This window comes from Colossoma macropomum, unplaced genomic scaffold, assembly GCF_904425465.1.
Source record: "Colossoma macropomum unplaced genomic scaffold, Colossoma_macropomum, whole genome shotgun sequence".
Lineage (NCBI taxonomy): Eukaryota > Metazoa > Chordata > Actinopteri > Characiformes > Serrasalmidae > Colossoma > Colossoma macropomum.
In genome coordinates this window covers 2,327,788-2,344,480 of record NW_023494790.1, presented here as the reverse complement: position 1 = coordinate 2,344,480, position 16,693 = coordinate 2,327,788, and the positions used below count along the sequence as shown (strand labels likewise).

Below are 16,693 nucleotides of genomic sequence, written 5' to 3'. Positions count from 1 at the left end.
CTAGGAGTGTCTATTAGAGTGGACAGTGAGTGGACACAGTGTTTAAAAACTCCAGCAGCACTGCTGTGTCTGATCTACTCGTACCAGCACAACACACACTAACACACCACCACGTCAGTGTTACTGCAGTGCTGAGAATGACCCCCCACCCAAATAGTACCTGCTCTGTGAGGGTCCATGGGGGTCCTGACCACTGAAGAACAGGGTAAAAGGGGGCTAACAAAGTATCAGAGAAACAGATGGACTACAGTCTGTAACTGTAGAACTACAAAGTGCACCTATATAGTAAGTGGAGCTGATAAAATGGACAATGAGTGTAGAAACAAGGAGGTGGTCAGAATGTTATGCCTCAATTGCTACAAACCAGTGGTTAAAACAATATTGAGCAAAATTTAAAATACTTCAGTTTGCAGTGATGCTGCTGCAGCACTGCAGACCGTAAAGAGCGAGAGAGGCTATAAGGCTACTGATTCATGTATTTCCTCTTTCTTGGTCTCTCTCTTTGCTGTCTGGTTGAATGCTGCTGTTTTTTCTTCGCAGGTTTGTCTCAGTATCGAACTGAACGGATTAAAATCCCCTCGACGCCTCGCTACACCCGCTCCACTCAGGGTTCAGACAAGGGTAGGAACCTCTCACACCGCAGCTGTTGACTTTTACTGGTCAACTAGCCATTAAAAAAGTCTTTAATTTCATCATATCAGAGAAAACTGCAGCTCTCTCACTCAGAGAACTGAGGAGAAGCTCTAAAGATGCACTGATTTAGCCAGTTTGACTGTGTTAAAGAAATGTTATTGTGAAAAAGCCTGTTTACATGACTTTCTCCAGATGGAGATGATCAGGCAGGACGTGTTTGGTGTCCAAATTTTGCTTCTATAGTTCAGCCATGGAGCTGCAAGGCCAATGTTGCTAACAAACAATGGAAGTCAATAGTCACCCAAATGTTTTCTGTAAATACTTTCTCTAAACTCTACTCTGGCTTCTTAAATCTTATCGTAAAACGAGCGCAAACACACAGGGAGATTTCACACAGCAAGTTACAGTCATGTTGAAGGAGCTTCCTAAAGTTCTCGGGAGCAACATTATAAAGCCACACGTGAATTGAAAAAGCTGCAGAGCTCAAATAAAGAGACCTTAAACATTCCTGTCAGTTCAGCTGGTCCAATAGTCCAATAATGTGCGAGTTTTGTTATTCTTTATTTTGTTGTTCATGTGTTTCATCCTTGCCATATCTGTACGATTAATCTTGGGCTGCAACAACTAACTGACATTAAATTTTTAGTTGGCTTGATGTTTCGGCCCCTTGGAATTATGAGGTTCTGTCTGGCATTTTTGTCAAAATTGAGTTTTTCACATATTTGTGACAAATTTTTAACATCATGTGAGGTGTTTTTAAAGCTGTGTGCACTTTTGGACTCTTTATCTACAAAAAAGGTTCCAAAGTCAAACTCTAACTTTGCTATAAGGCTCAGCCTGCGAGCCAGTCAGCACAAGAGGACCAATCAGGTTCTGCTTCTTTGTCATGTGGCTGCTCAGCTCAGTGACTGCGGGAGAGGTTTATGAAACATGAAACCATGTTGCTGAAGCTCTGCCTGTCTTCTTACAGCTCTTTAAAAAGTCTTTTTGTCTGAAATTGTATAAATATTAAGCCTTAAATGTTATTAAATAGTGCCCATTTCAATTGATGGGCTCTTAATTACGATATAAACCTTAATTTGTGCATCTTTACTTTTTCTTCTTTCTCCCAAAATAAGAAATTTTGGCTCATTAGAGTCCCATTTCTGATATAAAGCAAAACCTCATACGGCCTTTAGACTGACCTGCTACACTGACCTGCTACACTGACCTGCTGGGGCAGTGTTTGCTTGCAAGTTACCTGACACTTAAATTGACCTGGGGCTGCTCGATCAAAGTCAACTGTGTCTGTTACCTAGCAACCGACCATATGCGCACAGCTGAAACGTAAACATGTAGTCAAAATAGTCAAGCTAGTTAGCCAGGCAGCTTCCGTTACTGATGTACCAAAACAGGGTCAAACAAAACTGAAGTCTGATAAACTGTAAGTGGTGAATACTGTGACAGCACCCCCTGCTGTTCATCAGAGCGTCGCCGCTCCCCAGTTTCAGTTTCCATTTCCCAAACGCTTTAGCCGAGCGCGCTAACGTTACTCCTCCTAATAAACAGACACACGTTCAGCTCCGTCTCCTCATTATTCACCACCATCACTGTAATATTTCATCATCAACATTAACACACGAAGGTGATCAGAGGGGCGGTGGAGATCGAGTCTGCAGCGTCTGAGATCTTTAAAACGCAGAGTTAGAAAAGAAAATCATCTCACAGTGAAAGCAGCGTTTTACAGTAGAAATAAATGGAGCTCATTATGCTGGTAGTGAACTATGCTGCTGACTCAGCTGCCTAAAAACCATAGAAACGGACCTTAAACAGAAGTGAGGACCCTGTTGGGGTTCATCCTAAAGTTAGGACAGGATTTAGGAGGTTTAGTCTAGTCAGGATGTTTGTGTGATGCTGTTTTCTTATCTGGAGTTCATGATGAGATTATGAAGTTAGGAACTGTTATTCTGTAACAGCTACTGAACTAAATCCAGTCGTCATGGAGACTAAACAGATCAGATTTCAGAGTTGAGGTGTTTCTATAATACGGCCCCTGATGTGTTTGTATGTGTTTCAGGTTCTCACTCTGAGGGCAGCAGTCCCAGCCTGGTGACTCCGCCCCTTTCTCCTCTCAGTTCGGATGCCGCCTCCTTCACCAGCAGCCAATCGCACGGCTCCCTCTCCGCTCAGCCCAGACTGTCTGTCAGCCCTGCACCAATCGGGGACAGGCGGAAAGAAAGGTAGAACCACAAGCATTCATACAAACATTGTGATGGTTCTGCTTAGGTTCTTGGTCTCTCACTGCTTCTTTAAGCACGTCTGTGTTTCAGGTAGAGCTGGGCGATATGGCAAGCGTATAATATCGCGATACTAATTTTCTCGATAAACGATACGTCAGGATAATTATTATTTACGACTTCTGATCAGCTGGAACTGAGAAAAAAGAACCAACAGTCATAAGTTCTAAAAAATACAATCAAAAACTGTGAATAAAATTATTTTTATTCAATATTTGGCACTAAATACAGTTAAACAGGACTAAGTTTGCTCTGTTTGTAATAAAACAGGCAGTTGGTCAGAATTGTTCTCTCTTAAAAAAGATGGTTCTTTAAGGGTTCTTTAGTAAAGACAGTTGTTTTGTTTAGAACCATGAACACTTAAAGGACCATTAGCACGCTTAAATGGTTCTGTACATGGTGAAATATTCTTCAGATTGGTAGAGAATGCATTTATTTGGTTCTATATAGAATCTTTTTTAAAAAAATAATGGTTCTGTATAGCACCAAAAAGGGTTCCTCTATTGTTATGATGTGAAGATTGTATACAATGCTATATAGAACCATATACAACAAATTCTCTATCAATCTAAAGAACTATTTCTCCATGCAAGGAACCACTGAATCATTCTAAATAGAACCACTGGCCCTCATTCACCAGTATCTTTTTAAGTTTGTTCTTAAATGGTTCTTCAGATTAATGGAGAATATGTTGTATACGGTTCTATATAAAACTGTTTTGATAATGGTTCTATGTAGCACCAGAAAGAGTTCTTCCATTGTTACGATGTCAAGATTGTGCATAATAGAAGAACGCTGTGCTATATAGAACTATATACAATACGTTCTGCGTCAAACTGAACTGTTCCACCATGCAAAGAACCAATTAATCATGCAAATGGTTCTTTAAGTATTCCTAGTTCTAAATAGAAACACTGGGCCTGATTCACCAGTATCTTCCTAAGTTTGTTCTTAAACATATTCTTGAGAAAGGTTCTAAGAAAAAGTCTACGTCAGATTTATGACGTGTTCTTAAAGCGCAGAACTGTTCCCACCTTTGAGCTCTTGAGTGTGTGTAGATTCTGTTCTTACCTGAGAACAAATCCCAGATTAGAGAACATTAGTGAGTCAGAATCTTCAATAAAAACTGCGTAAGTGGGTTTAAGACGAAATTACTTCTTGAGAACGGTCGGTAAATGAGGCCCAATGTCTTTACTGAAGAACCCTTGAAGAACCATCTTTTTTAGGAGTTTACAAGTACTGACGATATCCACCATGTGTTCAGAAAAGCGTATTGTATTGTATTGTGACGTGATTCATCATGATAATGATATATATTGTCATGTTGCTCAGCTCTATTTTCAGTGTCTCACATTTATTCAGACTCATTTACTTAAGCAGTAAAACCCGAGAGGGAGTGTGTTATCGCGAAATAACATCACGGCTGTGATTTGGTCACCGTAGATCATCACAGCCGTGATGTTATTGGCGATAACACACTCCTCGAGTGTTCTACTGCTTTAATACAACAGTTAAATAAATACAGTAATAAATTAATAAACTGGGCCGTGAACGCGGCGTTTAATATGTTTTAATGTTCGCAGTTCCTTCACCAAATTATAGTTCCTTAACGAGCAGCTTGTTGCTACGTCAGAGTAACGAGCTCCGCCCACTCGCTGCACAGCCGGCAGTTCGTTCTCCAGCTCCTCACACTAAATTCCCAAACTGTCATCACCACTGAGCAGCTTTTCAGTCGACAGCTGTGACAGAAGAACAGCTAAACAACCTGGAATCAGCCAGAAATGAACCCAACACCATTCGCCAAACGTGTAGTCTGATCTTCAGAGTCTGACCAAATCAGACTGAGCCATAAAACTGCCCCAATATCAAGTTCAGCTCAGTTTTGTCAGTTTTTGCCAGATCAGTATTAATGTTGTTTTGTTCCAGCCAGTCTGTAAAGCATCTTACAGCCCATTTAGTTTGGCGAATGGTGTTGGGTTCATTTCTGGCTGATTCCAGGTTGTTTAGCTGTTCTTCTGTCACAGCTGCCGACTGAAAAGCTGCTCAGTGGTGACGACAGTTTGGGAATTTAGTGTCGTCTCATCTTCAGAGTCTGACCAAATCGGCTGTCGGTCAAATGTGATCTTAAAAGTGTCCGTTTTCTGTTTGTGGCAAAGTGAGAAGTAAAAACGTTCAGATGACTTGAGCGTCTCTTCAAGTTGTTGCTTAGCAACGGCGTCTCAGCGGAGTGATACAGTGTTTGTAAAAAACCTGTGATGTTATGGTGAAATAACAGCTCAGTTAGAGACGCTTCTCAACCAATCAGCTTGCGTGGCTGGAACTAACTGTTGTATAATCAAATATACGATGCTTTACAGTCGTAGTTCAGCTAAAAATCGAATGTATCCCCTTGTTATCTAAATGTAGGTGATCAGCTGGGATCTGAAGTTTGTTTCTTTAGTTTCATCAGTGGGAATTTCATCGCTGTCGTGATTAAACTCCGTATCTCACAACTTAACAGCAGCAGGAAAAATCATTCCTAACCTTGAAATGGAAGTTAATGGAACAAGGTTTCTTTCTGAGTAGTTTGGAGTATTTTTATTGGTTCATTCATCATCAAATGAATCAGGAATTCTGTAAATAATAATAAAAACAAAACAAAGAAAAACAGATATCTCCATGTACCCCCCAGAACCCCCCCCCTCCATCCCCTTTAGACTCTGCTTCCCTCCTGGACACTGTCTCTCCTCCTGCACACGTTACTACAGCCTGTCTGTGTTTATCATCCCTCTTTCCTCTCTCTTCTCTTCCTTTTCTCTCCTCACTCATTCTTTTCTCTCTTCTTTTCATTTTCTCCATTCTCCTTTTTTTTTTCCTTCTTCTCCTCCTTTTCTCTCTTTTCTCTTCCTTCTCTCCTCTTCCTTTTCTGTCTGCTTCTTTTTCCGTTCTCTTCCTTCTTTCTCTCTACTCTTCCTTTTCTCTCTCTCCTCGATCATTTCTCCAGACCTCAGCTCCATAACAGATCGTATGTCAGACTCCCTCGAACGTCCCGTCTGAGGTTCTCCTCTCTACGGAACCTGAGGTTGGTTCTGCTGCACGGTGAAAGTTAGTGCTGCCTGTCTGCGCAGAGACACGTTTTAAACCTGCGCTCTGCTCTGTTTTTTCATTTTAATTTAATTTTTATTTTCGAGGTTTTAGGTTCAATATTTTTTAATCTTTCCCTCGGTTTCTATCACAGGGATGAGAGATCCTTCTAAGACCTGATCGATACAAAACATTTAAGACCTATGAAGGGGTTTTACACAGTCGAGTCACATGATTATGACCACCAGCTAATAACTAGAGTAACTGCCGCGTGCAGCACGGACAGCAGCCAGAGGGGCTGGGAGTGACTCAGTAAGGTCCTGGTAGGGTGTCACAGGTATCTGGAGCCAGGCTGACTGCAGTGCATCCCACAGCTGCTGGAGGGGGCGGGGGGAGGATCCATTGAGCAAACACGACGATCGAGGTGGTCCCACAGATGCTCAATTGGGTTCAAGTCTGGGGAATTAGGGGGCCAGGGGAGCACTTGGAAGTCTTGGTCATGCTCTTCCAACCAATGTTGGACACTTCTAGCACTTCTAGTCTTGCTGGAGGATCACATCCGCCCCAGGGAAGACAGTCAGCATGTATGGGTGTACATGATCTGCAAGGATGGATTCATAACCAAACCGGTTGAGAGTGCCTTCCACACGGATGAGTGGGCCCTGAGAATGCCACGAAAACTCCAGACCATAAGCTGCATCAGCGAAAGTAGGAAGTGGTCATAATTATGTGACTTGACCGTGTATTTCTGATGACCAATAAAATTGGCTGATATCATTATATTTTCTATTTTAATGTTAAAGTGATTGTCAGTTCTCTGTTAACACCCTCCTTCAACTCAAAAGAACAGCAGAAACTCAGTCTTACATCATATAAATATTTAGAAATATTTATTATTGAGAATGGAGCTACTCAGAATTCTTAATTTTGGTTTCTGGTCATTTTTTCGGCTTATTTTTCTTATTGTTCCTGAGTTCTCTTCATAAAACATGTTTGTGTTATAACGTTATGCCTAATGCTAAATGATATGTTTGAATTTTACCTGTTTGTGATAATTTAACCCAAATCCTGAGTTTGGATTCCAGGAAATTCTACAGCCAAAAAAGTTGCTAATTATAGGTGCATATCGGCCAGTATTATTGGCCAACCAGTGTATTGGTCAGGCTTCTAATCCCTTCGTCGGGTTTTTGCCACTTAAAATCCTCTGTTCTGCTTTAAAGCGAAAGTATGAAGCCCAGCTGGTGACGTCCCATCTTAATAAAAGTAATGCATGGCCACAACTTACTGAGGAGTGGAAATGGGCTCTCAGTGCATGACCATGACTTAGTAAGGTATATGAATGTGATAAGTTGTGAAATTCAAGTTGTGGCCACGACTTAGTGAGATGCAGAAACAAGCAAATTAAGTTGAAACGTGCAAATAAGATGTTTAAGTTGTGGTGGTTAAGTCGTGGCCATGACTTGGTAAGGTATGACAATGAGATAATTAAGTTGTGGAAACGAGATAATGATGTATGTGTGTTTTTTCTGCCTGGCAGGCCGTACACTGAGGAGCCACGTAGTGTCACTATCCCCAAAGGGGCGGAGCCATTAGGCATCTCCATTGTGGGCGGGGAGAACGGCGGGATTTTTGTATCCAAGGTTACAGGAGGCAGCATCGCTCAGCGGCACAACTTGGAGTTTGGAGATCAGCTGCTGGAGGTTCAACACCTTACACCTACAAATCTACACCTACAAATAAACACCTTATATCTATAAATCAACACCTATAAATCAATACCTTACACCTATAAATCCATGCCTAAAAATCAACACCTTATATCTATAAATCAACACCTATAAATCAATACCTTACACCTATAAATCTATGCCTAAAAATCAACACCTTATATCTATAAATCAACACCTATAAATCAATACCTTACACCTATAAATCTACACCTACAAAGCAATACCTTACACCTATAAATCTACACCTACAAATCAACACCTTATACCTATAAATCTACACCTACAAATCAACACCTTACACCTATAAATCTACACCTACAAATCAATACCTTATACCTATAAATCTACACCTACAAATCAACACCTTACACCTACAAATCTACACCTACAAATCAACACCTTATACCTATAAATCTACACCTACAAATCAACACCTTATACCTATAAATCAACACCTTACACCTACAAATCTACACCTACAAATCAACACCTTACACCTACAAATCTACACCTACAAATCAACACCTTATACCTATAAATCTACACCTACAAATCAACACCTTATACCTACAAATCTACACCTACAAATCAACACCTTATACCTACAAATCTACACCTACAAATCAATACCTTACACCTATAAATCTACACCTACACATCAACACCTTATACCTGCAGATCAACACTTCACACCTACACATCAACACCTCTCACCTGTAATTCAACACCTTACACCTGCAGACCAACACCTGCAGACCAACACCTGCAGTTTGGCACCGGAGATCAACACCTCACACCTACAGTTCAACACCTTGCACCTGTAGGTCACCTGTAGATCGGCACCTTACATGTTTAGATCAACACCTCACACCTGCAGATCAACACTTCACACCTACAAATCAACACTTCATACCTGCACATCAACACTTCACACCTGTAAATCAGCACCTTACACCTGCAGACCATCACCTACACCTGCAGATCAACACTTAACACCTGTAAACCAACACCTTATGCCTGCAGATCTGCACCGCAGATCAACACCTTACACCTACAGTACAACACCTTGCACCTGTAGATCACCTGTAGATCGACACCTTACATGTTTAGATCAACACCTCACACCTGTAAACCAACATCTTCCATCTGCATACAAACACCTACACCTACAGTTCAACACCTCACACCTACACCTACAGTTCAACACCTCACACCTTACACCTACAAATCAACAACTTACACTTGCAGACCCACACCTACATGTGCAGATCAACACTTCACACCTGTAAATCAGTACCATACATTTGCCAGCATATACCTATAGATCCACACCTTGCGCCTGCAGATCAACACCTGCAGATCAGCACCTTACACATCCAGCTTGGGCCTACACCTGCAGATCAACACCTACACCTGCAGATCAACACCTACACCTGCAAATCAATTTTACACCTGCATATGAACACTTTACACCTGCAGACCAGCACATTAATCCTGTTTTATGGTTGAAATGGAAATTTAAATACACATTATTTAACAAGTAATTCAGTATTTATTCTCTCTGTTTAGGTCAATGGTATAAACCTGAGAAATGCTACAGAGCAGCAGGCTCGGCTCATTATTGGTCAGCAGTGTGACACCATCACTATACTGGCCCAGTACAACCCACACATGTACCAGCCGGGGAACCACTCGCGCAGCAGGTGCGCATTTACACGTTTTTCACCAGCGTGACAACCAGAAGTGTTTATAAAGTAGTTACGGTTACTCAGTTCCATGTGTTTGTTTGGTGTATTAGTGAGTAAGATGTTTTCAGCTCCATTGTACTCATTAACGTTTAGTTCCTAATTCTTTTTTTTGGGGGGTTTATTTTCATTCTGTTGTGTCAGTTCTGCTCCTGTTCTGCTTTCCTGTTGTTCACACTTCTCACTATGAAGATTTAGCATTTTATTTTAGACCAAAAGGATCCAAAAAGAGAAAGAATAGAGCTGTACAAGCTTCAGATCCTGTGCAGACAGATGCTGCATGTACTAAGGTCTAAGCAGTTTTGTAAGGGGAAATCAAAGCTGCAGTAGCTTTTGAACCTTGTTTGTTCACTGAAGTCACTTTATGGAAAACGACTTTTGTGTTTTGAGTCAGCATTTTATGTAACAATTTGTGGGGTGCTGTGCAGAAGTCAGAGGCCACACACTCATTTATTTAATGTCCACTCAAAAAACAGCCATCAAATACGAGGTATTTGTGAGATTGGATGTAAGATAATCCACTTACGTAATGAAGGAGAAAGTCAAAGGAAAATAAATGAAAAAACATGAGGTTCCAAAACTCAAACACTGACTAACAGCTACAGAGAAAATGGGGCTCCTAACAACCACCTGGAAGACCTGGTCGACCCCAAAACTGCCCCCATCAGATAAACAGCACTTAAAGCTTTCATCTCTGAGAGAGAGGAGAAAATCAAGCTGCTTCAGATCTGAAAACATCCACAGGTGTTTCTGTCCATCCTTCCACTGTGAGAAGATGACTCAGCGCTGTGGGTCTGAAAGGATGTGTAGCTGATCAAGAAGAACCTCACTGAGAAAAGGAGACGGACACATCAAACAAAGAAGCTGAACGATGGACTGACCACCCCAGAGTCCAGACCTCAACACCACTGAATGTGTTTGATTACTTCAGAAAATGATCAACCAGCTTCTAAGACTGAACTTTGGAGGCGTGTCTGCAGATTCTTTGAGGAACTGAAGGTGAGTCTCCTGAAGAGAACGGAAGCTGGAATAAAGGGAAAGAGTGACTCATTGAACTCTGAATAGCTGAGATTAGATTTAGCTGTTGAGGCTTCGGTGTCATTTCCTGTTAAATATGTTTTCTGCGTTGTTTTCCTGACTGAAAAGTGAATCACTTGTATTTGATGGCTGCTGTGACTGGAAATTGTATAAATGAAGGGTCATCTGCACATTACTGCGTATGAGTGTGGTGTTAGTCTACACACCTCAGGTGACCATAGAAACATCACTACACCCATCACACCCCTCCAGACGATTCTGTATGTGTTTTCCTGCTCTGATCTCTGGTCTGTCCTCAGCTCCAGGATGGAGTCGGTCAGCGCCTGCTCTACGCCCGTCGGCAGCGGTGCTGGAACACCTGACGCTCGCTCCACCATCGACACCCTCAGCGAACAGGACGAGGGAACCATGACGCCTCCATCCAAAAACACCACACCTGCAACCAGCCCCCGCAACTCAGTCCGGTACTGCATACACACACAAACCTCTTTAACACACCACACTGTCATGAACCTGAACCTGATCGATAAAATAATAAGTATCAAAATTAAACTTTTTTTATTTGTTGATATTGCCATTCTGTTCCTCAGCATACACCGATCAGGCATAACATTCTGACCACCTCCTTGTTTCTACACTCATTGTCCATTTTATCAGCTCCACTTACTATATAGGTGCACTTTGTAGTTCTACAGTTACAGACTGTAGTCCATCTGTTTCTCTGATACTTTGTTAGCCCCCTTTTACCCTGTTCTTCAGTGGTCAGGACCCCCATGAACCCTCACAGAGCAGGTACTATTTGGGTGGTGGATCATTCTCAGCACTGCAGTAACACTGACGTGGTGGTGGTGTGTTAGTGTGTGTTGTGCTGGTCTGAGTGGATCAGACACAGCAGTGCTGCTGGAGTTTTTAAACACCTCAGTGTCACTGCTGGACTGAGAATAGTCCACCAACCAAAAATATCCAGCCAGCAGCGTCCTGTGGGCAGCGTCCTGTGGGCAGCGTCCTGTGGGCAGCGTCCTCTGACCACTAACGAAGGACTAGAGGATGACCAACACAAACTGTGCAGCAGCAGATGAGCTATCGTCTCTGACTTTACATCTACAAAGTGGGCTGACAAGGTCTAATAGAGTGGACAGTGAGTGGACACAGTGTTTAAAAACTCCTGCAGCACTGCTGTGTCTGATCCACTCGTACCAGCACAACACACACTAACACACCACCACCACATCAGTGTTACTGCAGTGCTGAGAATGATCCACCACCCAAATAGCACCTGCTCTGTGAGGGTCCATGGGGGTCCTGACCACTGAAGAACAGGGTAAAAGGGGGCTAACAAAGTATCAGAGAAACAGATGGACTACAGTCTGTAACTGTAGAGCTACAAAGTGCCCCTATATAGTAAGTGGAGCTGATAAAATAGACAATGAGGGTAGAAACAAGGTCATAATGTTATGCCTGATCGGTGTAATATTAAATGTAGATACAATTAAGGCTGAGTATTATGACAAATTTTTTTATACTGATGCCAGTTCTGATACTTTGACTCTGATACTGATTCCTGAAGGTATTTCAATACAAAAATAAAAATACTTAATAATAAATCAAAGGAAGTTTGGCTTATGCAGAAAAATTGTTCTTTCCTACAATCCCAGTGTAAGAAAATTGTTACTGTCTGGCTAATGTAATAGAATACACCTCAGTAGCGTACATGTAATTATTTTATTTATTTAGTTATATTTATTTGTTCAATTATGTTATAAATAATGCATATAATTGTTAATTATTGATGTTCTTAAATTATTTATTAAGATGCTACGCTGTTTTTTTTGTATTGTTGTATTAATTCAGTCTGCATTCCATATTGACATTTGATCTTTTGTGAAGATCAATAAACAAATGTTTGAAAGAAATGAAATAAACAAATATATGTTGTATGTAAATAATATAGATCTGCACAGAAATCGAGTTTTTACAGTTAACTTTTTGAATTAATCTTAACTTTTTGCACAGAATGTAAAAATGTCTGACATTAATGGAATGTAATTTAGACAGCCAATCAGCTTTCTAGATTTTGGAAAAACTTAAATAGACTTGCCTTAGGTACTGAAATTCGGCCATCGCTACACAGGCCAACAGCTTTGACAGGACCCAGCGAGAGTTGTGATTGGTCTAAAATGCTTGTTTTCTGCGCTTCGTGTTGGTCAGGGGCTGGAACGAGGGCGGGAGGGCAGTGGAGCCGAGGCATGTGACTGTGAGGAAAGGTCATGTGGAGCTGGGGGTGAAGATCTGTGGAGGAAACCTGACGGGCGTCTTTGTGGAGAGTCTGGAGGAGAAGAGCCCTGCAGGAGGCGCTGATGGTCTGCAGCCTGGAGACTTTATACTAGAGGTACTGAGATGTAATGAATCATATTCATATTCATATTTGATTCATACTGGAGGTACAGGGATGTAAAGAATCTGATTCATACTGGAGGTACAGGGATGTAAAGAATCTGATTCATACTGGAGGTACAGGGATGTAAAGAATCTGATTCATACTGGAGGTACAGGGATGTAAAGAATCTTATTTATACTGTAGGTACAGGGATGTAAAGAATCTGATTCATACTGGAGGTACAGGGATGTAAAGAATCTTATTCATACTGTAGGTACAGGGATGTAAAGAATCTGATTCATACTGGAGGTACAGGGATGTAAAGAATCTATTTAACTGGAGTACAGGGATGTAAAGAATCTAATTCAGATTGGAGGTACAGGGATGTAAAGAATCTGATTTATACTGGAAGTACAGGGATGTGAAGAATCTGATTTATATTGGAGGTACAGGGATGTAAAGAATCTGATTCATATTGGAGGTAAAGAGGCATAATGAATCTGATTCATACTGTTGTACAGGGATGTAAAGAATTGATTCATACTGTTGTACAGGGATGTAAAGAATCTGATTCATACTGTTGTACAGGGATGTAAAGAATCTGATTCAAACTGGGCGTAAAGAGGCGTAGTGTGATTCATACTGTAGGTATGGAGACTTAATTCTTGTTTTGTAAAATCACTGAAACTGTACCTACCCCGATGGTGGAACAGAAAGAAGTCGGAAACCTCTGAAATCAGAAGTTCCTGTTTGTGATTGTCACTTAAGGACGTTCATGTGCAGCTTTTAGGTCGAACACTGAAGGCAGCATTTGTTCACGTGTGTGTTAGTTTGGTTTGTGCTGGGTTTTCTAAGCACTGCGCTCTCTCAGTTCTGCTCAGTGAGTCTGAGGAATAAAACCGCGGAGGAGGCGTATATGGAGATGCTGAAGCCAGCAGAGACGGTCACTCTCCGAGTGCAGAACCGGCCTGAGGACTGGAGACGCATCAGAAACACACCTGGGGACGGTTTCTACGTCAGGTAGCTGCTGCAAGAGCTTCCTACTCACTCCTACTTGTTCTGCTTTCCACATGTTGGAGTAAGAGTGAGGATACAGACTGTTCAGTAACTAGTGCAGTGAAACGGTTAATCCTAGTAATTTATTAATGAATCTTAATTTGTATTATTTGCCCACATTTGACCCTAAAGAACGATTTGTTTCCATTTATGAAGCACTGCATTGTGGTATAGCTATGTGAGAGGACAAAATATGCTTCATCAGAATATATTTATTACTTTCAGTGATTTAATAACACCATTTTTCATCAAACCTAAACATGAAGATCACATGATTTTATTTATATATAGCATTTTCACAGAGTGAACACTGTTCACAGAGGTACGCTATCTGCTAATGAGTGTATATATCATATTATATACAGTCAGTGAGTGTATATATCATATATACCATATATACAGTCAGTGGTTCAGCTCCTCTATGATTCTAGCCTCTCACTCTCTTTTATACAGCTCGTGGGTTCTTGTTACAGTGGAGGTTCTTGAGGGGAACTGGAGCTCCACCAGAATGCTGCTTTTGTTAGTTTGCTGCTTGTTGGTTTTTCCACAGATTATATTATAGCAACATACAGTGCACAGGCAGCTGAGCTTCAGCCTGCACTACTATGGCTATCTCGAAGGTTCAAACTAGTGGCGTTAATAATAATAATTATTAATTAATGAATGCATTATTAAAATGTGAACTTTGACAGCCCTTTTAGTGACACACATGGAATTATTCCATTCAGAAATACTGCCAAATGGTTATGATAAGCTCACCTGATTGGCTCAAATGCATTAATTGACTTTCAGTCTGTTGTTGAGTTGTTGATTGACACTGCGTGCATGCTTGATTTTTCCCCTAAATGGTGAAGGTAGGACTGTGATGGTCAAACAGGCCTAGAGTGAATGTTTAAACCGAAAAAAATAAATAAATAATAAGAAAATAATATTAATTATTAATATTAGTATAATGTTAGTATTAACTGCAGTTGAACTGAGTTTTGTGTTTTTGTTAATGTTATTGATATATAATAAGTCTCTATTGATCTCCCAGAGCGCTGTATGATCGCGTGGGTGAGTCAGAGCAGGAGCTGAGCTTTAAGAAAGACGACATCCTCTACGTCGATGACACGCTGCCCAGCGGAAACTTCGGCTACTGGCTGGCGTGGCAGCTGGATGAGAGCGCGCAGAAACTGGCACGAGGGCAGATTCCCAGCAAGTACATGTGAGTCTCAAAAAGTGGAAGTGTTTACCTTCTTAGCTGATGAATAAGCAGGGTTTCTCAAACACAGGGCCACAGACCACCCTTTGGTGGTCTCAAGCTCAAGGTCACCTGATCTGTTGATGTATTACGTTCAGTGATACACCCAAACTTAAAAGTGTTAAAAAAATTCCTAAAAATGTATTTTTTAAGCGAAATAATTTTTTCTTATTTCATTGGATTTCATGCTTTCTACTGATTACTCCTTACTATGCAGGAGAGTTTTGAGTCTTAAATTGTGCTACATAGTGTTTTCTTATTTTTTCCCCCTTTGCTTTAATGAGAACATCGTTTAGACTGAATTATTCAGTTTTTTGGCAAAGTTACTGAAATGTGCTGTCAGCTGGAGGAGGTATTTTCCAAAACAGGTTTTTGACCTGTGTTTTCTGATACTGGTATTCGGACAGTGATGTCTTTATATTCCAGCACATTGGATTTAAAATGAAACCCTGAAAATATTCTCCTTGCTTTTTCAGGGATATAAGGCTTTCTTAAAGCTGGCGATGCGTTTCTGTGCCTGTTAATTTGTGTGTCTGTGTGTCTGTAGGATGGATCAGGAGTTTCCTCGGCGCTGCAGCATAACAGAGGGTAAAGATGAGGGTAAAACTGTCTCTGCGGCTGCTCGCCGCTCGTTCTTCCGACGGAAACTCAAACACAAACGCAGCGGCTCCAGAGACGGAAAAGACGCTCCGGCTCCGGACTCCATCAGCACAGACTCTATAACGTTCACTGAGGGTGAGAGAGCAGAGCATAAACTTTATAAACCTTTATAAATCTTGATGCAGACTTAAATATCATCATCATCGTCATCATCATCATCGTCATCATTAACCAGCAGTTTTGTTCTTCGTCAGTTTTCTTCATCTTAGTCGTTCCTTTAAGATCAAACTAATAGGAACGTGTGCAAATTTGAGCATTATAGTTAAACAAGAAAAACATGCTTAATTTATGGTTAACTAAACCAAAACTATTATCAATCAATCTATAATATCAATGAGAATAAAAATTAAAAATAACAGTAACACTAATAATTTATGCACAGCAATTCAGTACAAAAGTAAATGTACTTATTTTACATGCACATTGTTCCATTTAAAGGTATATTACTCTGTGATTTTGTTTTATACGACCGACTCCGTCCACAAAATAAACACCACAGAACACAGCTAGTATCACACACTGCAATAATACAGCATTTAAATATTATAACGTAATATTATATAATGCAATTTTAATGCTATGAAGTAGTTTGGTCAGTAGGGGGAGCAGTGCACTCACTGCTCGACCTCAAACTCCAGCTACAAGCACAGCTATTGTCTCCCGAGCTGCTGAATGCTGTTTTTTTTGGCTTATTACCGAAGCATCTGCATGAATTAGGGCGTGCTTCATGTAAATGATCTATAAATATGGTGCTGGTAGGCTGGCGCTTGATTTCACGCACTGAGGCTGAAGCGCAAATCACAGAAACAGTAAATTAAAATGAGCTTTTTTTGAGCAGTTTCGTTTCCATGTATGGATTCTATGGGTGAGGG

General features: G+C 40.9%; 1 protein-coding gene across 1 annotated transcript in view; it reads left to right on the top strand.

The window, feature by feature from the left end:
- The window catches only part of LOC118809004 (disks large homolog 5-like), a 73,500-nt gene that overhangs the window by 48,531 nt on the left and 8,276 nt on the right, over window positions 1–16,693 (top strand). The window contains 10 exon segments of the mRNA XM_036571915.1: window positions 541–621; window positions 2,690–2,852; window positions 5,893–5,970; window positions 7,510–7,672; window positions 9,272–9,405; window positions 10,785–10,949; window positions 12,694–12,874; window positions 13,734–13,882; window positions 14,955–15,125; window positions 15,709–15,896. Coding sequence (XP_036427808.1) covers window positions 541–621; window positions 2,690–2,852; window positions 5,893–5,970; window positions 7,510–7,672; window positions 9,272–9,405; window positions 10,785–10,949; window positions 12,694–12,874; window positions 13,734–13,882; window positions 14,955–15,125; window positions 15,709–15,896 — 1,473 coding nt within the window.